General features: G+C 43.7%; 1 protein-coding gene across 1 annotated transcript in view; it reads left to right on the top strand.

Moving 5' to 3' along the window:
- Window positions 1–11,318: 11,318 nt before the first annotated feature.
- Window positions 11,319–27,500, top strand: part of LOC308089073 (transmembrane protein 132C-like) — a gene marked incomplete at its 3' end in the record, with an annotated part of 204,933 nt that continues 188,751 nt past the window's right edge. Inside the window, 2 exon segments of the mRNA XM_080433646.1 lie at window positions 11,319–11,612; window positions 15,726–16,324. Coding sequence (XP_080289772.1) covers window positions 11,334–11,612; window positions 15,726–16,324 — 878 coding nt within the window. The 5' untranslated portion in view covers window positions 11,319–11,333.

The following is a 27,500-nucleotide window of genomic DNA, read 5'->3' as shown; positions in this document are numbered from 1 at the left end:
GAACAAAACAAAACCGTGCGCAAAACAACTGGTGAAAATATTCAGTTCTGGGTCTCCAAATGGCTTCTCAAGTGGATATTGGGGCCTTGTCACTGGTGTCTTCCACAATGGAGAAGTTCCTGGCAGTATGCCCTCAAAGCTCTGCTCCCTGCACCCACGCCAACCATCCCAAATACCAGCCAGACGCCAAACAGCCTCACAGGCTACACACAGGCAATATGCAAGTCAGAGGAAGGATTAACCACACTAACCTTCCTTGTCTAACCCCCCCCCCCCCCCACCACCCACCCCCCCCCTCAAAAGACATCACCAAACAGGTGATCCTTAACCAATTAAGGCCTGAGGTTCCGATTCTACAAAATGTCTTCTAAATCCTAACAGTTTATTGAAAAACGTATGTTACTATATCAGTGGTTCTCCATTTTTTTCGTGTCAAGGACCATCCTAACACTACATCTACAACATGGTACATTCCCGTGACCCCGACATCGTCATAATGGGCCTATAGGCCGGTCAAACCATAGACATATAAAGGTAGACGCCTCCTCCGACTCTGGGGCGTCTGTATCTTCGTGCGCCATTTTTGGGGAGGCAAACTGCCTATCAAAGTGACTACTGGCCAATCACAGCGCGTCTTTTCCGGGACTTTCCGTCTTTTCCGCGTCTTTTCCGGGTCTAGTAGAATCTAGTTGTATAAAAATATAACATAAATATATATTTGTATACGACTAGATTCTGACAAGTCCCGGAAAAGACGCGCTGTGATTGGCCAGTAGTCACTTTGAGTGGCAGCGTGCCTTCCCGAATATGGCGGCGGGCCACGGATATACAGGTCGCTCCAATGAACTGCAGCGGCCAATGAGGTATCTAGGTTTCTATATCTATGGGTCAAACCCTGTGTTGGATATCCCATGAACCACCCTGGTAGTTGTTGTGTATGAGAGGGCTGTGTGTGTGTGTGTGTGTGTGTGTGTGTGTGTGTGTGTGTGTGTGTGTGTGTGTGTGTGTGTGTGTGTGTGTGTGTGTGTGTGTGTGTGTGTGTGTGTGTGTGTGTGTGTGTGTGTGTGTGTGTGTGTGTGTGTGTGTGTGTGTCACATAACTCCAAAATGTGTCCTCTAGGGACACCCAGCAGAGCAGGTCACATACGTAATCGCTACAGGACACTTCTCCTGCTTAGCATATTGTGAGAGCAGTGGGTGACGTGTGTGTGTGTGTGTGTGTGTGTGTGGGGTGTGTGGTGTGTGTGTGTGTGTGCGTGCGTGCAGGCGCGCGCGTGTGTGTGTGCGTGCGTGTGTGTGTCATCGTCAGCTGTTCCAGGTCCCCTGTCTGGGATTGGGACATATGCTTCAAGACGGACTCCTGCAGGGCCATACACTGCATGTACCCACCGACACACACACGTGCATTAAAATTCGACCACGTGCACATCAAACACACATAAACGTCCATAATTATTGAAACTGAATGCTTTTCAAACAAAGAGCATAGAACTGGAACAAACTGTGCAGTACAATACATACTGTGTGTGTGTGTGTGTGTGTGTGTGTGTGTGTGTGTGTGTGTGTGTGTGTGTGTGTGTGTGTGTGTGTGTGTGTGTGTGTGTGTGTGTGTGTGTGTGTGTGCGCGCGTGTGTGTAACATCACATGGTTCAACCTTTTTCTGGATCGGGGCCCATTTGAAAATCTTCAAAGCGCTCGTGGCCCACCCATCTGACCACTCCAGTGGTGTCAGATGGGTGGTGGAAAACCTCATATGTCCAAAACTGTAAATTTTCAGGATTCAACTTCAAAAACAGAAATGCGTCGCTTGGCGCCACGTTTCGAGCATGTGGATCTGCTACTTTTGGTGGTTTTGTGTGACGCTGTAGAATGATCAAGTAGGACGTTAATTTACGAAAAAAACACAAACAGTTACAATATGGAGATAAGAGGTTTCTGCCCGACAACAACGATATAAAGAAGTCTAATAACGGCGGGGCTTCCCATGCAGCTATGGACGGCAAGTTAGGTGTGTAGTTTGTGAAGGAGGCAGCAATGTGTAAGTAATGTGTTAACCCATTCAATCCGGGAACGCATCTGTGTCATTTTTAGATTTCTTTGGCTATTCAAAAATAGCAGATATGCAAGCTCGTAGCGCGGCACTCTGTGCCGCGCTACGAGCTTGTATATCTGCTCATGAAAATGTCTTCAAATCTTTATAAATGTCTTCTAGATCCGAACAGTTTTTTTTTCAAGCGTATGTTTTTATATCAGTGGTTCTCAAACTTTTTCACGTCAAGGACTCCCAAAATCATGTTTTTTGCCGCCGATCCACATCAAAATATGTGGTTCAAGGGAAAAAAAAAATTGTTGTATTGTTTTAAAAAATAAATATATTCAAAGATTTTCACAAAATGTTCAAGATATTTAAAAAATAGCAGATCTACAAGCTCATAGCGCGGCACTCGGTGCCGCGCTACAAGCTTGTAGATCTGCTATTTTTGAATAGCCAAAGTGTAAAATAATGTTTTTATAGCTCAAATCTAAAATGACACATTATGCCTTCCTGGATTGAAGGGGTTAATGTGAGCTGTGATTGGCATAGCAGTGTCAGCTGAGCTGTGTAGTACGTGCACGCACGCACACACACACACACACAGCATCAAATCCTTCACTCACACGCACACACGCATCCCACTATTTTAGATGGCTGGCTCCTTCGGTGCAAATGCCATAAAAGTAACAACTGACTGCGATACTGTTGTTTTGAATGGAGTTTATGTAAAGGTGCAAAAGATGTGATTATCAGCCCCGCCGTGGCCCATATCTGACAGAAAGCTGAGGGAGATAATGTAACGCGTAGCAGGAAAATGTCACCGTATCATCATCACTACAAGAACTCCTTAAAGCACTTTCACCGGCTTCCAATAAAGTGGAGAATCAGCTACAAGATCCTGCCTACTAACCTTTTACAGTTAGCGGTTAGCGGTTAGCACAGTGGTTCTCTAACATTATGGGGCCTCTGCTTTTTAACCCATTCAAACCCGGGAACGCATCTGTCTGTGTAACCACTTTAACCATTATTTTACACTTTGGCTATTCAAAAATAGCAGATATACAAGCTCATACAGTAGATCTGCTATTTTTGCAAAACTTTGAATACATTTTTAACTACAGTCTTTGCTTCTGGGGGTCCCTGGAACAAAATATTTTTAGATGGGGGGTCCGCGGCCAAATACATATACTTTTGGAGGTCCTTGACATGACAAAGTTTGAGAACCACTGATATAGAAACAATAGTTTTTTTCAGAAAACTGTTAGGATTTAGAAGACATTTTGTGGAATGTAGTTACTGTACCTTTTTATTTTAATGCATGGTCCATAGTTTTATTGTTTCTTCTTCTTCTATTTCTTCCCTGATCTGATTAGCTCTGTTAAGCACCCTTGAGACCTGGGAAGGTGCTGTGTAATTAAAACGTCTTATTGTTCTGAACTTTGCTGATTCAGACAGATGAGGCGGGAGAGAGGGGTCAGACATTAACCCATTAAGACCCGGAACGCATCTGTGTCACTTTTTGATTTGAGCTAAAAAAGCATTATTTTACACTTTGGCTATTCAAAAATAGCAGATATACAAGTTCATAGCGCGGCACCGAGTGCCGCGCTATGAACTTGTAGATCTGCTATTTTTGAAAAATCGTGAAAACGTGTGCAAATCTTTGAACATATATATTCTTATAAAGCGAACATTTTTAACTCAAATCTTTGCTTCTGGGGGGTCCCTGGAACACAATATTTTGAGATGGGGGTCGGCGGCCAAATACATTTTTTTACAATTTTGGGGGTCCTTGATATGGAAAAGTTTGAGCACCACTGATATAGAAACATACGTTTTTTCAGAAAACTGTTGGGATTTAGAAGACATTTGTAGAATCGGCTTCAGGTCTTAATGGGTTAACCAGACGTGAAGGTGCTGATGAGAAAAAAAAGTTTACATACCAGTAAGAACACATAGGTCATAGGTCACTGGTGATTAATGGCCACACTATGTAGTTCTTTGTCCTATGATGATATGATGACAACTCTATTCTGATCTGATCCTACAGCATTATTATTTTTGCTTACAGTATTATGCAGGGAGCAAAGAGCAAACACAATGACATTATAGTTGCAAATGTTCCAAAAAAAATATCACAAATAGCAAAGATGCAGATTCACAACCTGGTTAAAGGGATAGTTCACTCAAAACATTACTTATTTTCTATCGATTAGTCACCCCATGCAGACTCAAAGGAGACTTGAGGAGATTTTTGTCCGCTGCCGATCATCAAATTATTGTCTTAGGAATGCGACAAAAACAAAACAATCTCCATGAATTCAAGTCTCCATGGGGTGAGTAATCGGTAGAAAAAAACAGTCATTTTGGGGGTGAACTATCCCTTTAAAGAAGAATTTAGAGAAATAAAGCAGTGAGTCTCCGTCTCTTTGTGCATGGAATCAACTGCATGATTTTGTCGAGCGTCTACACGTCAACACAACTGGCCCGTGTTTGGGGGAGGGAAGCCGGGCAAGGAGGTTGACATTAGGGGTGGGACGATATGGGGTATCTCACGATACGATATCTGTGGCGATATCAGGCCCTCGATAACGATAATATCACGATATTCGATATATTGCGATATATTGCGATATCACGATATATTGCATGAAACTTCTCCAACGGTATATCACGATAGTCCTTGTATTCAATTAATAAACACTTAAAATAGCACCAAACAGTTCAAAATCATCATTACACAAAAAATAAAAAATAAAAGATTAATATCGATTTTTTTTCCGGCAGTATATCGATTATTTATCGCGGGAGAAAGTATCGCGATATATCGCGATATCTATATATCGTCCCACCCCTAGTTGACATCACTGCACCGTACTCCTAAGGGCTGGGGGGGCGGCACCTGTCAGCGAGGAGTGTTGGGCGGGAGGAGTAGGACGGAGTCTCTACGAGTCTAAAGTCCTCCCGCTGGTGGCTCCTCACTGGCAGGTGAGCCAGTAGGTTACCATAGGATAACAGCAGTGACAACTCACAGACATGTGTGTGGTGAGGAAACAATTGGCATAAACGACTAAATTGGGGGTAAAAATGTTGTGACCTTGTATAGGCAGTGGTGTAAAGTAACTAAGTACATTTACTCAAGTGTAGCATTTACTCAAGAGGTATCTTTACTTTACTGGAGTATTTCCAATTTTCAGTACTTTTACTTCTACTCCACTACATCTCAAAGGAAAATATTATACTTTTATTCCAGTACAATTGTTTGAAAAAATGTGTTACTAGTTACTTTGTAGATTATCATTACAAAACATACATTAACCACTTCAGTCCTATATACATTTCGGCCATTTGAAAATAGCCGATCTACAAGCTCACGATGCGTCGCGATGCGACGCATCGTGAGCTTGTAGATCTGCTATTTTAACAATGCTTTAATATATTTTATACATTTGAAAAGTTGTGAAATGGGACGCGTTGTGCATAATGAGTACTGTCTACTTGTGGTACTTTGAGTGCATTTTGATACCAATAGTTTTGTACTTTTACTCAAGTACATTTTGAATTCCTGACTTTGACTTGTAACTGAGTATTTCTACATTGCAGTATTGATACTTTTACTTAAGTACAAAATTGGAGTACTTTTTCCATACTATTTTTGATACTTTGTCAAATGAAAAAGTATACAGAGCTTAAATGATTAATGCATTAATCCAGTCTTCAAGGCAGCAATCCAGCCACGTGGGTCGTTCAGATGGAAGGACACCGGCTGAAGAACTGGTGCTAACTTTTTACCGTCAGGTGTTGTTTTGGTTGAAGGTCATTGTTGTGTGTGTGTGTGTGTGTGTGCGTGTGTGTGTGTCTGTGTGTGTGTGTGTGCAGACAGCCAGGTGCAGCATGCAGCGAGTGTGATGGAAGAACTTCTGACCAGGGGACAACGTGTGTTATAAATCAAGAGCTTTTACGCGAGGTTATGTGGCCCAAACACCAATTTGACCGCCTCTCCTCTAGAGAGAGAGCGTGTGTGTGTGTGTGTGTGTGTGTGTGTGTGTGTGTGTGTGTGTGTGTGTGTGTGTGTGTGTGTGTGTGTGTGTGTGTGTGTGTGTGTGTGTGTGTGTGTGTGTGTGTGTGTGTGTGTGTGTGTGTGTGTGTGTGTGTGTGTGTGTGTGTGTGTGTGCGTCATCAGACCACCTATAAAACACTCCCCCACCTCGCCCTTGCTTCCTTCTCTCTCTCCTCCTGTCTTTCACTTTCTTTCTCTTTGTTTCCTCGCCGTATTTCTCTCTCTCTCCACCTCTCTCTCCCTCCTTCCCTCCACTTCAATTACAAGTAAGACGCGCGAACGCGGTAAGCGAACGCAAAAAATGAAAAAAAAGAATGAAAAAAAATATTGAAAAAAAAGTAACCAATGAATTTTTTTTCTTTTTTTTTTTTTTTAAATCTGCGTTAAAAGGAGCATCTTAGAAAAATACAAATTCCCAAAAAAAAAAATTGGAATGTTTTTGAACAATTCAACAAAGTGTTTGAAGTGCCTGTTTCACCCACTTCCGGGGGGCGGAGCCAAAATCCGAGCCCGATGTATTTGTTCGTAGACCCCCACTTAGGGGGGGTAGAAAAAGTTTGGGAGCGATTCGGGCACTTTTCATTTAACATGGGGTTTCAATGGGGAGTTTTTAGGAGCCTTCTCCGGGGCGTGGCTTCCGGGGGAAGGGGCGGGCTTAAACGCAACCTTGACAGGTGTGTTCAGTTTTCAAAGACCTTTCATTTGATGTATGGTACGTCTAAATTGGACATTTACTTATCTCAGAGGAGCTGCACACAGGCAGTGCACACGGAGACACAGACAGAGACACAACCCAAGCAGGGTTACATAGTAAGCTCCACTTGGTCGGAGGCGCGGCTTCGCCGCGCCTCCTCCCGCGTTCGCAAACAATCGATGAGCTTCATCGAGACAAAAGCTTGTAACATTTTTACATCACTCATTCCCCTGCTAGCTCTCTGTGCTCTCTCTCTCTCTCTCTCTCTCTCTCTCTCTCTCATCCTAGTCTTCATGGCCTGGACACCACAGTCAGCCTTGTGTGGTTCTAAATGTATAATATAATATAATGTATAATATAATATAATGGTAAAGCAGTTTTAATGTGACCGGCCCCAGACAGGCCCAGACAGCTCTTCTACACAATGTCCCAAACTCATTATATTTTCACACTCTGCTACACTAGGATACACAAACACCCACCTACGCAGGCAAAACGTGCACCACACACACACACACACACACACACACACACACACACACACACACACACACACACACACACACACACACACACACATGCACGCACGCACGCACGTGCACGCACGCACACGCACGCACACATTAACTTATTCCACCTGGGTTATTTGTGTGTGTGTGTGTGTGTGTGTATGTGTGCGTGTGCGCGCACGCACGTTTTCTCCCATAATGTAGGTAGGTGTAACCACATGCTGATAGGCAATTTAGTATGTAAAGATATCAATATGTGCAAACATATTTGTGTCTGGGGGATCAGCATAATGTGTGTGCTGTGCTTGTTTGTAATACAAATACATGAAATTAATCTGTTTCGGCTTATTATGCGTGTATAAGCGAGCCGCGTTCAGCATGCAACACAAAGGCTAGGTGCACCGCCACGAGACACGGTTTCGGAAAACGGATTTAATATGCCGTCACGAGATGAGTTCACAGTCAAATCCTCAGTGTTAATTTATCCGTTTGTAAAGGTCGTCATGATGAATAAACGATCCAAATATGCGTCTGCGAATATTTCACATCAAAGTATTCATTCGGTGGCTTTAGATAGATAGATACTTTATTAACCACTTAAACCCCAGCATCGGTATTGTGGGGAAAGCTTTCGCTGAAAATAGCCGATCGACAAGCTCACAACGCGACGTCGCGTTGTGAGCTTGTCGATCGGCTATTTTCAGCGAAGGCTTTCCCCACAATAACAGAAAATACACTAGTATTGAGCCCTGAGGGACTCCAGTTACCCATTTTAAGTGGTTAATCCCAGAGGGAAATGCTGGTGTCCCGTAGCTCATACAGACATGAGTTAAAATACACAACACAAAAGGGTTACAAACACTTAAAGGGATTGAATGATTGATTGAATACTTTATCAACAGTTTGCAGATTGTACTGAGGTACGGTTTACAAAGATCGTTAAAAGGATAACGCAATCCAAACCAAATGAACCCTTATGGGTCCATTTTAGTTCCATCGGTACACTCTCAGAGTTACACACCCGTAAGGGGCCATTTGGAACCCCCTCAAGGAACCATGAGGGTCCCTGGACCACACTTTGAGACCCACTGGTGTAGCAGAGTGTTTCCAGTGAGCCAACATGCACCTGACTCTGTTTGACCAGAATGGAACAGAGCCTTCATTAGTGTCATTGGTAACACCTGTGAACGAATTAACCCATTAAGACCTGGAACTGTGTCATTTTTTGATTTGAGCTAAAAAGCATTATTTTACACTTTGGGCTATTCAAAAATAGCAGATCTACAAGCTCATAGCGCGGCACCGAGTGCCGCGCTACAAGCTTGTAGATCTGCTATTTTAGAAAAATCGTGAAAATGTGTGCAAATCTTTGAATATATATATTTTTAAAGCGAACATTTTAAACTCAAATCTTTGCTTCTGGGGACAAAATATGGAACAAAATATTTTGAGATAGGGGTCCGCGGCCAAATACATATCATTTTAGGGGTCCTTGACATGAAAAAGTTTGAGAACCACTGATATAGAAACATATGTTTTTTCAGAATACTGTTGGGATTCAGGAGACATGTAGAATCGGCTTCAGGTCTTAAAGGGTTAAGGAAGAGGCGCAATTCATTTCCAATATGGCTGCTGTGCATAGAGCCTATTTAGTCCCGGCGAAAAATCGATAAAATACCCAACAAACGCCAAACTCCTGACCCTCAGGATGTGACTGTATACATGCACCTGCTGTCCTACACACCCTCATCCCTGGTGGTCTCTGGGGGGATTATATTCACACTGTCTTGTATGATTACTTTGTCTCTGCCCGACGACTGAAATCCAACACCAATTCCCGGCTGGTCAAAGTGGTTAAAAACCCTCGTGTCACTCTAAAAGAAAAACTGATTTCATGTTAACGCATGCAAATAAAGTGCTCTCTGCCGTGAATGCAGAACAGCCAAATATGCCATCTCCTCTGTTTGTGTGTGTGTGAGTGTGTGTGTGTGTGTGTGTGTGTGTGTGTGTGTGTGTGTGTGTGTGTGTGTGTGTGTGTGTGTGTGTGTGTGTGTGTGTGTGTGTGTGCGTGCGCGTGCGTGCGTGCGTGCGCGCGCGTGCGTGCGTGCGTGCGTGCGTGCGTGCGTGCGTGCGTGCGTGCGTGCGTGCGTGCGTGTGTGTGTGTGTACGTATGTACCTGTATGTACCTGTATGTATACGTCTCTGTGGGGTGGAAACCTTGTATGTTCAAAACTGTTACTTTTCAGGATTCAAATTTAAAAATAGCAGATCTACAAGCTCTGTATCTGCTACTCTTGATGCTTTTGTGTGACGCTGTAGTATGATCAAGTAGGGCGTTAATTTACGAAAAAACGCAAACAATCTAATATATGGACATGAGAGGTTTCTGCCCGACAGTGATGAGACACACACACACACACACACACACACACACACACACACACACACACACACACACACACACACACACACACACACACACACACACACACACACACACGCGTGTGTGCTGGCGTAATGCATTTCAAATGGAGAGAGAGAATCCAAATAGGCTATGCATTTATGCAGAGCACCATGGGAGCATAAGGCTATCTGCTTACGCTTGTATGAGTAATGGGACATACAGAGGGCTGGAAGCTAATGCCCCCCCCCTCCCCCCCCCCCGCGCACATTTATGCTTGTACCGCCGAGGCTTTGTCTCCGCACCTCCACCGCCATATGTGTGTGTCAGCACGTTGTGATGCGTGTGTGCACGTGAGTGAAAGATTTGATGCCGCGCTTGTGTGTCTCTGTGTGTGTGTGTGTGTGTGTGTGTATGTGTGTGTGTGTACTCGTATATTACTATACTTGTGAGAGACACATTTGTCCCCACAAGTATAGCAGAATTTGAGAAATAGACAACTTTCCTTTTCCTCATGAAATGTTGTTTTATGGTTTAATCCATTAAGACTGGGAACACGCATATGTGTAATTTTAGGATTTCTTTGGCTATAAAAATAAATCAGTTATGCAAGCTCATAACGCGGCACAGAGTGCCACGTTGCACGCGTGTGTGTGTGTGTGTGTGTGTGTGTGTGTGTGTGTGTGTGTGTGTGTGCGCGCGCGCATGTGCCGCGGAGACAATGGAAATGCATTACACAGGACAATGTTTCTTGCTTACACATAGTTTGATGAAATGGATGCCTCTCCACGCCTCACCCCGGGTCACATCCTTAAACGATGATGTCAGCGTTCGCCCGGGCTAACGGCCTCTTTCTCTGCACTTTTCGTCATCACGGCGCCATTAATCTCTCCTTCTCCTCTCCTCTCCTCTCCTCTCCTCTCCTCTCCTCTCCTCTCCTCTCCTCTCTCCCTCTCGCCTCTAGAGAAAATATCAAAAAATGTTGTCTTTGTCAGTATTTAGTACGTGAGCCCAACATTTTTGGATGGATATTAAATCATTTATTTGCCAATAGCTTAGCTGTGCAAATTTTACGCCCCGTTGTAAAAGTTTGCAGATGTAAAAAAAATGCAGATGCGCAAGCTCACCAAGCGTCGCAAAGCAACGCGTTGTGAGCTTGTACTTTTGCATTTAAAAAAGATAATAATTAACTTTTTGATTCTTGCTCCTGAATACCTCATATTACAATAAATAACACTAAAACAAATAAAAAACTGAACTAAAACTCTAAGCCTCCTCAAAAAACTATACAAACATCAAACCCACTTTGAAAAACGGATCAAAACCCAACTCAAATCGAAAGCGAAAAGTCTAAACGAAAAAAAATGCCAAACTAACGAAAAGTGCCAAAACTATAATAACCGTTGCTCTCCTTCTCCTCTCTCCTCAGTATCTGACAGTCGAGCCGGAGCGGGAGGAGGAGGAGGAGGAGGAGGAGGAGGAGGAGGAGGAGGAGGATCGGCGGGCGGCGGCGCTCAGGACTCGTCCCAGCAGGCGTCCCGCTTCTCCTCGTCCCTCCCCACGTACCTGCCCGTCCAGTGCCAGCTCAGCGGCGCCGACTCGGCCTACTTCCTGCGGGACGCCGGCCAGGACGCGATGCGCAACGGCAGCCTGTACGCCCGCACCGAGCCCTTCTTCCTCCACCGGCTGGAGGCGGGCGCCGGGGCAGGCGCCGCGTCCTCCTCGCTGCCCGCCGTCAACTGCAGCTACGGCAACCTGAGCGCCGAGCAGCCCGTCCCGCTGGAGCTGCTGCAGGGACCGCCCCCGCGCCTCCTGCCCTCCGCCGCCTCCGCCGCCAGCCAGGTGACCCTCAACTGGAAGGTCAAAGGTCACGTGGTGCTGCCCAGAGTGGGCTCCACGCGCCCGTGGATCCAGGTACTGATCGTTTGACGTTGTTGGGAGTCCCTCAGCGCTCTTTGCAAGTGTATTTTCATAACATAAGGTGTTTTAAAAAAAAATGTAGGATTTAGAAGGCATTTTTAGAATCCCCTGAAGCAAAGATTTGAGTTAAAAATGTTCGCTTTAAAAAACATTTTTAAAAATATTCAAAGATTTGCACACGATTTTTCAAAATAAATAGCAGATCTACAAGCTCGTGCGCTACGAGCTTGTAGATCTGCTATTTTTTTTCGCTCTACATTAAATATCTTTGCTGAAAATAGCTGATCTTGCGACCCATTGTGAGCTTGTAGATCTGCTATTTTCAAAATCACCGTTTAACCACTTTAACCCTATATGCATTGGCTATTTGAAAATAGCAGATCTACAAGTTCACAACGCGTCGCAGTGACGCATGTTGTGAACTTGTAGAGACATACAATAATGATATGCCCCACATTGGGACCCCAGGGTAGGGTTAGGGTTAGTAATGTAAAGGTCCTGTATAAAATGTTTTACACAGAAATATAGAGAATAAAATAAAATTACCTGCACACCGTCTACACTTGCACAATAGGAACACTTTTATTTAAGCAACGTTTCAGTCACATACCATAGACCTTCTTCAGGCATCTCAGATCTTCAAGCAGATGCCTAAAGAAGGTATATATGTGACTGAAACGTTGCTTAAATAAAGGTGTTCCTATTGTGCAAGTGTAGACAGTGTGCAGGTCATTTTATTTCATTCTCTACGTTGATCCCTGTCTACACACCCGTCTCTGAGCCGATCAGGTGTTTATATAAGACTTTGTGTTATACAGAAATATAAAATGTTACTTGAATAGTTCAAAAGTTTTCAAACCAAAATATAAGTTTACAGTTACCAAACGTAAAATCACTCATAAAGCAGAATGGCCCGTCTCAAATTCATATCGTTCGATTGGAATTAATGCATTGATGTGTGTGTAGGCTGATTGTAATGACTTCATGTGCTGCTGGGTAGCTTGTAACTTTCCTCTTCTACCCCGGATTTGAACCCGGGCTCCCGCACAAGTGCTGACATGTTTTACCATTGAGCTAATAGAGTCTGCCTGCTTGCTCTGGGGAGAAATTGAATCTTGACCTTCAGATCAAAATTTGTGTCAAACCAGAAACAGGATTGTGTCTAAGGTCGTGTCTCACCTAGACACAGGATCTAAACGTCTCAATAGAAGAGCAGGGAGAACAAATGCAACCACCCCAATTGTATACGTTATATTGTATTAACATACTCTACCATACACATTGGACAAAATTACAATTTATGAATTCAAAAAGTGACATAGTGCCGCTTTAACCTATACTAATAAATCATAATGTATATGTTAAATGTATATTTTATATTAATCTAAATCTACCAAGTAACTAACTAACCTGTCAAATAATGGTTATTAGTAGTAGTAAAAAGTGCCATATTTGCCTCTGAGATGTAGTGGAGCAGTAAAAATGAAAATACTTTACTTGAGCGCAGTGCCTCCCACCACTGTTAGTATAGACTATTATGTACTGTATTTATATATTTTTTTCTTAGTACTTGGAGATTTAGATACTCATTTCACTCTAAATACATTTTATGGGCATCATTTTGCTTCCCCAGTGAGTGCTTACTTGGGAAGCAAAATGGTGCCTCCTCTTCCATACATTTTACTTGTAGTAGCAGTCCCTGAAAGCAATAATGGGGAATGCAATAAATAGTTTTATCACATACCTAGCATTTATTTGCCCTGGGTGTGGAGGATAAATTGACCGAGAGCGTGATAATCTCGGCTCGTCAGCCCTATAGGGATAGTACGACAGCTGACCCATCAGCACAAGCTGAAGCCGTATTGTCCCAAGGGCTGATACGGCAGCCGATGCGGAAAATGACCAATCGTTGCAAACTATAGTGATGTCTGATTTCTACTTGTTTGCTCGCCGGTGTTTTACACATAACATTGCACGTACAAGCTCACAATGTGTTGTGAGCTTGTAGCTCTGGTATTTTCCATGCATGACACCAACTCAGTGTAACTCTAAAGGCTTTTAGCGGACGGCCAGTGAGAGTGAGCTCACTACTGAAGGAACACAGCATGTCAAACATTGACAAAGATTGGCTATTAAACATGGCTTCTGCAGATGGATTAGTCAAATTAATATCTGAGAAGTTTATCCAGGCTCCAAGGAACCAAAACACAGATTGGGAGAAAAAAGAGTGACCTTCAGTTGTTCAGAGAATGGCTGTGGAATGGCTTGGCAGGTCATGTTTTCTGCCAACTCTCTCCCCACACTGTTGGGAAATCCCAATGGGACTACCCTTTTGTTCACAAGTGCAGTTCCTTGTTGACAGTAATGTAGCCTATTACAGACCGTGTTGACAGTAATGTAGTCTATTACAAACCGCGTTGACAGTAATGTAGTCTATTACAGACCGTGTTGACAGTAATGTAGCCTATTACAAACCGTGTTGACAGTAATGTAGTCTATTACAGACCGTGTTGACAGTAATGTAGTCTATTATAGACCGTGTTGACAGTAATGTAGTCTATTACAAACCGTGTTGACAGTAATGTAGTCTATTATAGACCGTGTTGACAGTAATGTAGTCTATTACAGACCGTGTTGACAGTAATGTAGTCTATTATAGACCGTGTTGACAGTAATGTAGTCTATTACAGACCGTGTTGACAGTAATGTAGTCTATTACAGACCGTGTTGACAGTAATGTAGCCTATTACAGACCGTGTTGACAGTAATGTAGCCTATTATAGACCGTGTTGACAGTAATGTAGTCTATTACAGACCGTGTTGACAGTAATGTAGTCTATTACAAACCGTGTTGACAGTAATGTAGTCTATTACAAACCGTGTTGACAGTAATGTAGTCTATTACAGACCGTGTTGACAGTAATGTAGCCTATTACAGACCGTGTTGACAGTAATGTAGCCTATTACAGACCGTGTTGACAGTAATGTAGCCTATTACAGACCGTGTTGACAGTAATGTAGCCTATTACAGACCGTGTTGACAGTAATGTAGCCTATTACAGACCGTGTTGACAGTAATGTAGCCTATTACAGACCGTGTTGACAGTAATGTAGCCTATTACAGACCGTGTTGACAGTAATGTAGCCTATTATAGACCGTGTTGACAGTAATGTAGTCTATTATAGACCGTGTTGACAGTAATGTAGCCTATTACAGACCGTGTTGACAGTAATGTAGCCTATTACAGACCGTGTTGACAGTAATGTAGCCTATTACAGACCGTGTTGACAGTAATGTAGCCTATTACAGACCGTGTTGACAGTAATGTAGCCTATTACAGACCGTGTTGACAGTAATGCAGCCTATTACAGACCGTGTTGACAGTAATGCAGCCTATTACAGACCGTGTTGACTGTAATGCAGCCTATTACAGACCGTGTTGACAGTAATGCAGCCTATTACAGACCGTGTTGACAGTAATGCAGCCTATTACAGACCGTGTTGACAGTAATGCAGCCTATTACAGACCGTGTTGACAGTAATGTAGCCTATTACAGACCGTGTTGACAGTAATGTAGCCTATTACAGACCGTATTGACAGTAATGTAACCTATTACAGACTGTGTTGACAGTAATGTTACAGACCGTGTTGATTACAGTGTTGATCAAAATGTTGATCAAAATGTTGTGTTCGTGTTGCCTTTGTGCATAAATAAGTGCATATTATAAGTGCAAATAAACTAGTTATCACCCAGCATTCCCGAGTGAATCAATGTTAAAGTCATACTGTGTAACTTTCTCAAATGAACAAAACAAGAAAGTGTAACTTTCTCAAATAAACAAAACAAAAAAGTTTATTTATTTTAAATAAATACATACAGGACCCTGCAGCATTCATTTTAGAGGTCCGTTTTTGTACATTTTGGTTTAAACTGGAATTCCGGGAATCACAGTTCTATGGACAGACGCTGTAATGACGACAGAGCTACCAGAGGTGTCGCCAAAAACACTGCTAACATGAATGTTACACAGTATGACTGTGATATTGCATGAAAATGGTCGTAATCCATCCATTGAGTTTCCACGTGCTCTTCTTTTCCCCACAGGTGCTGTTCTACCTGGCAGGGCGGCGCTGGGACGAGCCCGACCCCCCTCCCCCGTCCCTCCTCCCCTGCATCAGGGCCTTGGCCGTCCGCGACCCCGCCGAGCCGGCCCCGTCGGCGGGCTGCCGGCTCGTGGGCGTCCCCGGAGTCTGCGTGGTCCGCCTGGAGCTCCCCTCCGCCTGGTTCGACCCGCCGACCCAAGTCCGTAAGAGACTCGCCGACGTCGCTCTGCCCTCCGTGGAGGTGTACTACTCCGTCGTGCCGGTGGAGGGCGCCCCCGGCGAGGAGTGCCCCGCCGTCGTCAACGAGCCGTGGAGGGGTCGGAGCGCGAACGCCGGGCCGCTCGGAGGCGGCGGCCTGGGCCTGGGGGGGCCGGCCGGACAGTGGAGCCCCCCGGTGGCGGACGACGGGGGTTTGCGGGACATGCAGAGGGCGGGCACCGTGGCGCTCGCGGTGGGCCCCGTCACGGCCAAAGGGGAGAGGCTGAGGCTGGACGAGAACGTGGAGGTGGCGGTGCCGCCCAGCCCGGTGCGCCTCGGGAAGACCGTGTCCTTTGGAATCTACATGAGGAGCAACTCCAACGTGGAGCAGCTCACTCTGAGGTAAGGCTTTTTTTTGGGGGAATTATTGATTTGTTTTTCGATTGGTCAGTCTTATTCGCTGGTGTCTTTTCTAGCTTGCCTTCTCTTTGCTGCTCGTGTACGGCAATATGTTTTCTGGGCCATCATTAAGTATCATTAGTTTCTCTGTGTGAGAAATAGGTGTGTGTGAACCCCATACCTGCCCTCCTACATGAATGAACGATCAAGTCATGATGTGAGTAGTTGTATATTCTTTAGTCAAGGGTTAAATGTGGGCTTTACATGTCCCACATTTAACAAAATAAACTAAACAACCATCAAATCGGGGAGGGAAAAACTCCCAAGAAAAAAACCCTTGACAAAAGTGTTGAGTATCCAAATATAAAACAAAACAATACATTAATAAAGTGATGATAAGGCAGTGGTAGTAAATTATATTAACCCAGTATACCACAATAGTAGGTATAGTAACCCCTTTTTTCCCTGAAAACGAGGTGTTGTCTTCATCAGTCAAAATAATGTTTAAAGTTCAATGTTGGTTGTTTCTGGGTCGAACCGTTGGTATGATATAGAGGCCATATATTACAAGAGGCAGGAATGTGGGTCATTTAATTCTCACAAACATACTGTATATCTCTCTCACACACACACACACACACACACACACACACACACACACACACACACACACACACACACACACACACACACACACACACACGCACGCAGGTTTATATCACTATACTTGTGTGGAGATCAACATTTTAGGACCGATATTTTCGGAATGCCGTTTTTAATTAATTTAGCCATTTTATGATAAACCTAAAGCTGAAAAATAACAGATCTACAAGCTTATTAGATCAGCCATTTTTTGGTGCATGAGGCTGGCACGCAACTAAGTATAAATCATGTTTAACTCTAAATCCAAGCCCTAGACCTAACTTCTAGATGTCTAACACCAACCTGAAATTATTTTTAATAGTAAACGTATCTCTAAAAATACTTTAATCCTTGTCCATTCATTTCAAGGCTGCTCAACAACGCCACTTGAAGGTAGGTCACCCAGCAGTGTGATGTATGTGTGGGCGCTGGTATTCAGGCGGTACTACTCTATTTGATGTGTGGGTGCTGGTATTCAGGCGGTACTACTCTATTTGATGTGTGGCCGCTGGTATTTGGGTGGTACTACTCTATTTGATGTGTGGGTGCTGGTATTCAGACGTTACTACTGTATTTGATGTGTGGGCGCTGGTATTCAGACGGTACTACTGTATTTGATGTGTGGGCGCTGGTATTCAGACGGTACTACTGTATTTGATGCGTGGGCGCTGGTATTCAGACGTTACTACTGTATTTGATGTGTGGGCGCTGGTATTCAGGCGGTACTATTGTATTTGATGTGTGGGTGCTGATATTCAGACGTTACTACTGTATTTGATGTGTGGGTGCTGGTATTCAGACGTTACTACTGTATTTGATGTGTGGGTGCTGGTATTCAGGCGGTACTATTTGCACTGATTAGAGCAATGGTCACTGAGTTATGACCATTTGAAATGTTAGAAACCGCTGTAACACTGCTGTAGTGCCCCATACCGTATGTGTGCAATTTAGGTTTATTTAGTTACTTTGAAGTATTTTTAATGATTTATTAACTTTTAATAGTTACACTTAAATTAATAACTTTTTACTTACTTTAATTACTCAAGTGTGTTCATTTTATGTAGTATTTGTACTCAGTTTAGTGACTTAAGTACTTTTACTTAAAGTAGTTACTTTTTATGTTACTCAATTTATCGACTTTTAATGACATTTTATAACATTTGTATTTACTAAGTTTTTTTTACTAATTTGAACAACTTTTATTTATTTTTACTAATTTTAACAACTTTCAAGTATTCACGGTCACACTCGGTCACTTGTTGGAGCGGCTGGCACCGCTCAAAAATCTTTTGTAACCTTAAAGCAGGAAAATGTCTATTTCCCATATTCTATTTGTGGGGACATTTGGCCCTCAACAACACACACACACACACACACACACACACACACACACACACACACACACACACACACACACACACACACACACACACACACACACACACACACACACACACACACACACACACACACACACACACACACACACACACACACACACACACACACACTCTGGAGCAGCCTTCTGAGTTTGACGGCTGTCACCTTTGTGTACCATTGTGTACTGTGCTCCTTTCAGGAGCCACAGTAATGCAAATGACAACCTCATGAATATTCACCACTTATATCTGCAGAGGACGGAAAGAGAGATGAGGGAGAAGGAGAGAGAGAAGGAGAGAGAGAGAGAGAGAGAAGGGGGACAAAAGAAAGATTGAAGGATGGTGGCGGGGAACAATTCGGCATTATGGGGACAGCTCATAAAAACGTGTCCCAGGTCTACTTTTCGAGGGGTACACAATGCACACCCCCTCCAGGAACAGCCATATATCGTCTCTTGTCAGGTGGAAAGCTCATATATCCACAACTTCTACTTTTCAGGATTCATATACCAAAACGGCAAAAGTAGCAGATCTACAAGCTCGAAACGCGTCGCTTCGCGCCGCGTTTCGAGCTTGTAGATCTACTGCTTTTGATGCTTTCGTGGGACGCTGTAGTATGATCAACCAAGCCGGTAATTTAAGAAAAAAAATGAAAAACTTAGAATATGGATATGAGAGGTTTCTACCGCGACGGCAACAATATTCTCCTCGGCTCTGTCCCCTCCGAGAGAACAGATATCTTCCATGCAGAGAAAAAAAAAACCCAAAACAAAAAAGTTGATAGAGCCCTGATCTAGACTAAAGCTGGTGTACCCGAATCCTATCTCCGCCACATCCCAGTCGCCGACTGTAGGGATTTACGGCTGACAAAATGACAGATTGTGCCGATTTATCACTTCCACACAGATAACGTCCCCAGCTCACAGCCGCACATTACCATAACAATGGACAACCGGCTCCTGTGGGTTTCAACTCACGGAACAAGAGTTTTTCGGATTTAAACTTTTGCACCCCGGGAGAGGGGCTATACGGGGGATTCTTTTTTGTATTTTTTACACACACAGGCATGCCGAAGACGACCCTGATGAGAAAACTTGAGAATGTTCATTGAGGAGGCGGGGCCAGGTTGTTTTTTATCTTTACTCATGGGTCACCCTCCGCTGGTGACAACGTCTTCCTGTTTTTGATCTAAATCCTCCTATAATTCTACAAAGCTCTGTGCGTCTGAAGCTCTGTGCGTCTGAAGCTCTCTGCGTCTGTAGCTCTTGTCTGTCTGTGCCCAAAATCAGTTCTGCCCGGTTCTCCTCATAATGGCTGGAGCAATTGATCTGAATTTGCACACAGCCATTGACCATTACCATGTGCACGGAAAACCGAAGCCCGTTTTTCGATTTTCCCTAATGTCTGCTGTTTATTAGCGTGTTTGTGTTGGCTGGCTCCAGGGTTGCCAAATCATGTGCATCAAACAAGCGCCGGTGATGCCAAATCCGTGAAACAAGCGGACCATGACACACACGTGTGGTGCTCATATCCCCCGACGGGTATGGTCTAGTATCTATGAATTCCGGGATTGCATGTATGTATGTATGTAAGTACTTACGTATATATCGGGCAAAAAACGATTATCTCCATATTTTACCTTTTTTGTGTTTGTTTCATAAATGAACGCCCTGCTCGATAATACTAAGGCGCCACACAAAAGTATTGAAAATATCAGATCCGCAAGCTCGAAACACGGCACAAAACGACACATTTTCAGCTTGTAGATCTGCTACTTAAGCTATTTTTTTATTCGAATCCTAAAAAGTGACAGTTTTGGACATATGTTTCCACCCTGACAGTGACGATATGTATGTATGTATGTATGTATGTATGTATGTATTGTATGTATTGTATGTATGTATGTATGTATGTATGTATGTATGTATGTATGTATTGTATGTATTGTATGTATGTATGTATGTATGTATGTATGTATGTATGTATTGTATGTAATGTATGTAATGTATGCATTGTATGTAATGTATGTATTGTATGTATTGTATGTATTGTATGTATTGTATGTATGTATGTAATGTATGTATGTATTGTATGTATGTATTGTATGTATTGTATGTATGTATGTATGTATGTATGTATGTATGTATGTATGTATTGTATGTATTGTATTGTATGTATTGTATGTATGTATGTATGTATGTATGTATGTATGTATTTCTGTCTGTCTGTCTGTCTGTATGTACAGTATGTATGTACACACTTCTATGTATGACTGTCGCATATCACAAGAACCGTTCATCCGATCGCTCTCACACTTAGCGGGTGTATTGCTGAGGACCCGATGGAGTGCAGTGTCGAATGTCGATCAGAGTCGATAGGATGAGCCTCCAGAACCGTCCCGCTCTGGACGTGCATGTGTTCCCGAATGGCGGCCATGCCCCCGAAAGGGCATCGCACTATAGTTGTCTATCAGAGTCTGGACCAAAATGCTGCCTTTTTTCATGGTGCTGGAATGGGTTTCATCAAATATGGCTAAAGGGTTGGTGGGGGGAGGGGCGGGGGGGTCACAGTTGAGTCATGATAGAAGGAGACATGGAAAAGGAGAAGTCAGGAGTTGATCAGAGATCACACAGGTGAGAGGAGTCTTTGAGGAGATTTGGCCTTTCAAAAATAGCAGATATACAAGCTCATAGCGTGGCACTATGAGCTTGTAGATCTGCTATTTCTGAAAAATCTTGAACATTTGTTTAAATCTTTGAATATATATATATTTTTGCGGCCAAATACATATCTCTGCTGTCCGGCAGGAACCAGCTAACTCTAAAATGTTCATTTTTCAGGAAATGACAAAAACAAAACAAAAAGTGGAGTTAGGAGGTTTTGTTCATCATTGATAAGAACAGCTGAATGGACCTCCAAGCTCACAATGAGGTTGGAGGTCAAAAGGGGGTGGAGCCTGGAGTCCACAAAACCAGCTAACTCCACCCCCCTTTGGTGGAGTTAGCTGGTTTAGCAGAAAGTTTGAGGATCCAAAGGAGTTAGCTGGTTTTGTCAGAAGCACTTTTCAATACTTTTCATTGGTTCAATAATTTGTTTTACCAACACACAGACGTAAAGGGTGTTCAATAGCACTGATTTATGGAAAAAAAATGCAAAAGCGGAAAAATGGAGTTAGCTGGTTCCTGCCGGACAGCAACGACATTATCTGAAAATGTTTTCGAAATCCTAACAGTGTGTCGTTATCAGTGGTGCTCCAACTTTTTCATGTCAAGGACCCCCCAAAATGATAAGTATTTCGCCGCGGACCCCCCATCTCAAAATATGTTGTTCCAGGGACCCCCAGAAGCACAGATCGGAGTAAAACCCTAACCCTAAGGGGCGGCCATAGCTGAGTGGTTAGTGAGCCCGCCTAGGGAGCCAGAGGCCCTGGTTGCCCCAGGTACGATTCCAGGCCACGCCAGCATATGTGTCGATGAAATGAAATTTGTCCCTGAGCAAGACTCTTAACCCCTAATTGCTCACAGGCCCTCATTGGAAACAAGCCCGCAAGGACTTTCATGAACGTCCTGTTAAAAGGAATTATCCTTATCCTAACCCGTTTGCTTTCATGAATTCATTAAATTAATTTAATTCTGCAATAATTTTGGGACCCACTTCCAATACCCTCGCGGCCCACCAGTGGTCCCCAGCCCACAGGTTGAGAATCACGAGAGGAGAGGAGAGGAGTTGTGATGAGAGGAGATTAGATTAGAGGGAATGAGAACAGGAGAGTAAAATGAGAACAGAGGTCAGATATCTTGGCTCTAAGCATTTTCTAATTGATATTCCCATTCAGTGGTTAAAAGATGCATGTATTCTACTGTGTGTGTGTGTGTGTGTGTGTGTGTGTGTGTGTGTGTGTGTGTGTGTGTGTGTGTGTGTGGTGTGGTGTGTGTGTGTGTGTGTGTGTGTGCGTGTGTGTGTGTGTGTGCGTGTGCGTGTGCGTGTGTGTGTAGGTGTGTGTATTTGTGCGGTACTATGGTTTGTTCTGTAGGTCATTTAAGGAGAGCTGAGGGAAACAAATGGTTTTGCTACACCGCACTGTTCACCTTGTCCTAGCTGCCACCTGCCACACACACACACACACACACACACACACACACACACACACACACACACACACACACACACACACACACACACACACACACACACACACACACACACACACACACAGAGGCAATGGGTGGCCACTTCAGCTACATCCACATCCACTTTGTCTTACAACCCCCTGCAGTACTCTGGTGTTGTGAAAGACTCTGTGCTGCTGAGATGTAACGGAGATAAAGAATCTCCTCTCCTCTCCTCTCCTCCCGTCCCGTCCTGTCCTGTCCCCTTCCCTCTCCTCTCCTCTCCTCTCCTCTCCTCTCCTCTCCTCTCCTCTCCTCTCCTCTCCTCTCCTCCCCTCATGTCCTCTCCTGTTTGTTTCCTAATCTATTAAATTTGATCCCACTCCATACTATCGTGTATTCATTTTAAATTCAAGTCTCTCTATCCGGTGTATGTACATGTGTGTGTGTGTGTGTGTGTGTGTGTGTGTGTGTGTGTGTGTGTGTGTGTGTGTGTGTGTGTGTGTGTGTGTGTGTGTGTGTGTGTGCGCGTGTGCGTGCGTGGTCTCCAGAGCGTTCCCCTCTGCCCTGGCATTCAGTAACATGGATAATCTTCCATGCAACAGCCAGAGTCAGACATGTAATAAGGCTTAAGTGGGTATCATTTCTCTCGTGCGTGCGTGTTGTGCGTGTGTGTGAGAGAGAAGTGTGTGTGTGTGTGTGTGTGTGTGTGTGTGTGTGTGTGTGTGTGTGTGTGTGTGTGACAACTAATAAGCCTTAAGTGTGCTCCATCACACAGTAGGTGATGTGATTATGATAAACTGCTGACAAGATGGAGAGACACGGAGAGAGACTGAGAGAGAGAGAGAGAGAGAGAGAGAGAGAGAGAGGGGGGTATAAGCAGGCAGAGAGAGATTCATGAGCACAAAGAGAGAAGGGGGAAAGAGAGACAGAGGGAGAGAGGGAGAGAGGGAGGGGAATGAAGGGAGAGGGAAGGACACAGAAATAACAGAAAGGGGGGATGGAGGGAAAGCATTAGAGGGAGGAGTGAAAGAGAGACAGTGAAATGTGGAGTGGGTCACGAGAGCACAGAGTGAGAGGGAGATGACAATTTATCTTTGTGTGTGTGTGTGTGTGTGTGTGTGTGTGTGTGTGTGTGTGTGTGTGTGTGTGTGTGTGTGTGTGTGTGTGTGTGTGTGTGTGTGTGTGTGTGTGTGTGTGTGTGTGTGTGTGTGTGTGTGTGTGTGTGTGTGTGTGTGTGTGTTGGGGCACTCTGTTCTTCATCGTGCATTAAAATGTGTCCCCTCTGAACGCACTGAAATGATACAGAGGTAACCCCTGTAAATTACAGTGCATTAATTATACAGACATGATTAAGTGCTGTACAAGCATGTGTGTGCAATTTATAACCGCTTTATAACTTTAAAATAGCGTATGTTTATTTGAAACGCCATAACTTGTAAAGAAAAAAAAGGAAAAAACAGCATGGTATATTGCCTATTACCCAGCAATTTCCAGGGTACGTTGGATCTATTTTATTGATATATTACTTGATAATGTGCAGTCATTACTGCATAAGTAATGGCCTTTCATTTAAAGGGTTAGCCGTATATCTGTCAGCTGCAGTGCATAAGACAGATTGCTACGGACACCAGGTTGGCTTGGATTGAACTGCTTCATTATGCTTCTGATTTATATACAATATGTACACACGCACACACACGCACGCACGCACACACACACACACACACACACACACACACACACACACACACACACACACACACACACACACACACACACACACACACACACACACACACACACACACACGGCACACTTATATATATATATATATATATTCAAAAAGTATCAGAGATATCCGATCGGCTATTTTAGTTATTTGTCGTCCAACGATGGATATAGGTTCTTAGGTTTTTAAACCTAGTTTTTTTGTATTATATATGTTCATATGTCTGGCACACTTGTAAATCGGCATGTGACAAATAAAACTTGAATCTCGAAACCAACACCTTGCATTTTGTGCCCACTTAGGGTTCAGAAACGCAGTTGAAAATGTCCAGTTGGGAGGATGACGTCGTGTTTACAGAGCTCTGAGGTTAGTCGGAGAGGCAAGGCGAAGCAGATTCATTCGAACAGACCTTTACAAACGAAAAAAAGAAAGTGTCTGACTGCTCGGAAGTTAAAAAAAGTGTATCAAAAGTGCTCTTTGGTGGGGGACTGAAAACTTGCAACAAAGGAGAAAAGGCACTCTTCTGGTGAAAAAGGTTTAAATGCCTTTATTGATGTGGCTAGTTCATAATAGAAGTTGTTAAAAACTGGGATAACCCCCGCGTAGCGGCCAGCACAGCCTTCTTCAGACCTTTCCATACACCAGGGTTTCTCAAAGTGTGTGCCGTGACGCAAGTCCTGGGGTGCGGCAGAATACTTTGACCCTGAGCCCAAACAGTTTGAGAATCACTGCCATACACAAAGGCAATACAGAATGCCTTACAGAAGTCGGACAGAACCCTAAAAAGACATTTGATGGCACAAAATGCATAAAACGGGCTACAGGCTTGAATATTTTGCACTTTGACAAGCTCTTACGGGACCCTTTTGTCAGTGTCTGTGAAAATGGGTTCGCGATTTACATAAAGGTATTACTATTCAAAAATTGCAGCTCACAGCTGCGAGCTTGTACATCTGCTATATATATTTTTTTTAATAAAAAATCTTGAAAGTGTGAGAAATACTGATTTAGAAGGAATTCTTTCACTTATGGCGTTGTCATCCAGAGTGTGGTCCATGGAGCCAACAAGCAAGGGGATCTGTGCCATGCCTTGCTCATTGACACCTTGACACTGGGTTGGGAACCTGCAAACGTTCGATTACACAGCATCCCCTCGAACACACAGTCTTTTTCTAGCGTTACAGTTTATCACAATTGTTAACACACAAAAAGCGAAAATTCGGCACAATTTTCACAACCTTAATTTCATGTACTAATCGCTCGACCCAATTTGGCACTACTTCACACTCCCTTATCTGCCTTAGACTCTGACTTTCCTTCTTTACACTCATCACTATCATTACATTATCACCTTGTTGTCCAAACACTACACACACTGTTCAGTTGCTGCACACACTTCTCACGTAAAATCTCAAAGCATCAATCTACAACACACAAATAGTCAAATCTCTAAACATTCAGGTCTGGTGAGCAATTTGCACCCCCGGGCTGCTCCAGTGCGTGAGTGGTTCCAGGACCACCCACATTTGTCCGGTCTGTACCTTCCACCTTATTCTCCTTTCCTGAATCCCATTGAGGAGTTATTTTGAGCTTGGAGGTGGAAGGTATACAGTATGAACGGAACCCACAGAGCCGGGTCCCACTGCTCCAGGCCATGGAGGAGGCTTGTGGCGACGTCACTGTTAGGGTGTGAATCTTCTGCTATCTCACGATTTGATTCGATTCCGATTTTTGGGGTCACGATTCTGATTCTTTTACGATTTTTTCAAAACAAACGATTCTCGATTAAAATATGTTTTTTTTCCAATTCAAAATCGAAAAATGTCATTATACAAAAATCGTGAAAATCGATTGCAGCCCTAGTCACTGTTGAGGCCTGTCAGGGCTTCATGCGCCACTCGAGGCGTTTCTTCCAACGCTGCTTGGACAGGGAGAACATTGCCTATGATGTGAATGAGGGCCTCTGGCCAGACATGAACCGGAGGCATGATGCCTAAATCATGTAGAGAAATACAACATTTTTGGCTGCATATTTGTGTTTTGTTTTATGTTTGACTACATAACATAGGCCTACATACACTGAGTCATTTTACAAAATAAATCGTCAATGTCATTCATATGGTGTGTTCCATTTCTATGATTGTGTTTTCAATTTTGCCCTGCAGTGTCCTGTAAATGTTTGGTAGTGTGCAGCACATGCTTATTGTGTGTACTGTAATGAATGGTATGTGTGTGTCATTTGAAAATATGGCTGTGTGTACCAAATGAAAACACAAGTTCCATTTTGTGAACAGTTAAAAGATTTGATGGCAAAGAGTCATCTTGCAAAGGCAGTGTGGGGTTTAGCATTTTGTGTGAGGTTTTCAGTTTTGTGTGTGCAGTTTTGAGAAAGCCGTCATTATTTTGAGAAACGTGTGTTAACAATTGTGAAAAACTGTAATGAAAAACCCAAAACCACATGAGTTCAAGCTCCTTCCTCTGTTAATAATATTTGGGTTTTGGTATTCTGGACGTGTGTTTCTGTGTTGGCGTGAAAATGCTAACGAATGTGTTGCTGCCGCTCCTTAATTATCTGTCTACTTGAACTCTGCGTGTTCAACGTTTGGCTAGTTAATTAGCAACATGATTACTGATGAGAGGATAAATGGTGTGTGTACAGTATGTGTGTGTGTTTGTGCAGTAAAATCCTGAGTTTATACATGTCTGTGACCTGTATTACAAGTAGTGTGTGTGCGTGCGTGCGTGCGCGTGTGCGTGTGCGCGTGTGTGTGTGTGTGTGTGTGTGTGTGTGTGTGTGTGTGTGTGTGCGTGTGCGTGTGCGTGTGCGTGTGTGTGTGTGTGTGTGTGTGTAGAGGGATTAGCAGGGTCCACATGAGAGCACATGAGAGCAGCTAGTTATCTCTAGTGGAACACAATGCGTGTGTGTGTGTGTGTGTGTGTGTGTGTGTGTGTGTGTGTGTGTGTGTGTGTGTGTGTGTGTGTGTGTGTGTGTGTGTGTGTGTGTGTGTGTGTGTGTGTGTGTGTGTGTGTGTGTGTGTGTGTGTGTGTGTGTGTGTGTGTGTGTGTGTGTGTGTGTGTGCAGAGACACACAGACAATTCTTCCTGTTGCATTGAGCTGACCTTGAAAGCCATCACAACAAGCAGGGAGAATCCCAAAACTTTGTATGCGTGTGTGTGTGTGTGTGTGTGTGCAGAGACACACAGACAATTCTTCCTGTTGCATTGAGCTGACCTTGAAAGCCATCACAACAAGCAGGGAGAATCCCAAAACTTTGTATGCGTGTGTGTGTGTGTGTGCAGAGACACACAGACAATTC

This window comes from Gymnoscopelus braueri (assembly GCF_963280865.1).
Source record: "Gymnoscopelus braueri genome assembly, chromosome: 7".
Taxonomy (NCBI): domain Eukaryota; kingdom Metazoa; phylum Chordata; class Actinopteri; order Myctophiformes; family Myctophidae; genus Gymnoscopelus; species Gymnoscopelus braueri.
Note: the sequence above shows the minus strand (reverse complement) of the source record. Positions and strands in the feature narration are given on the sequence as shown.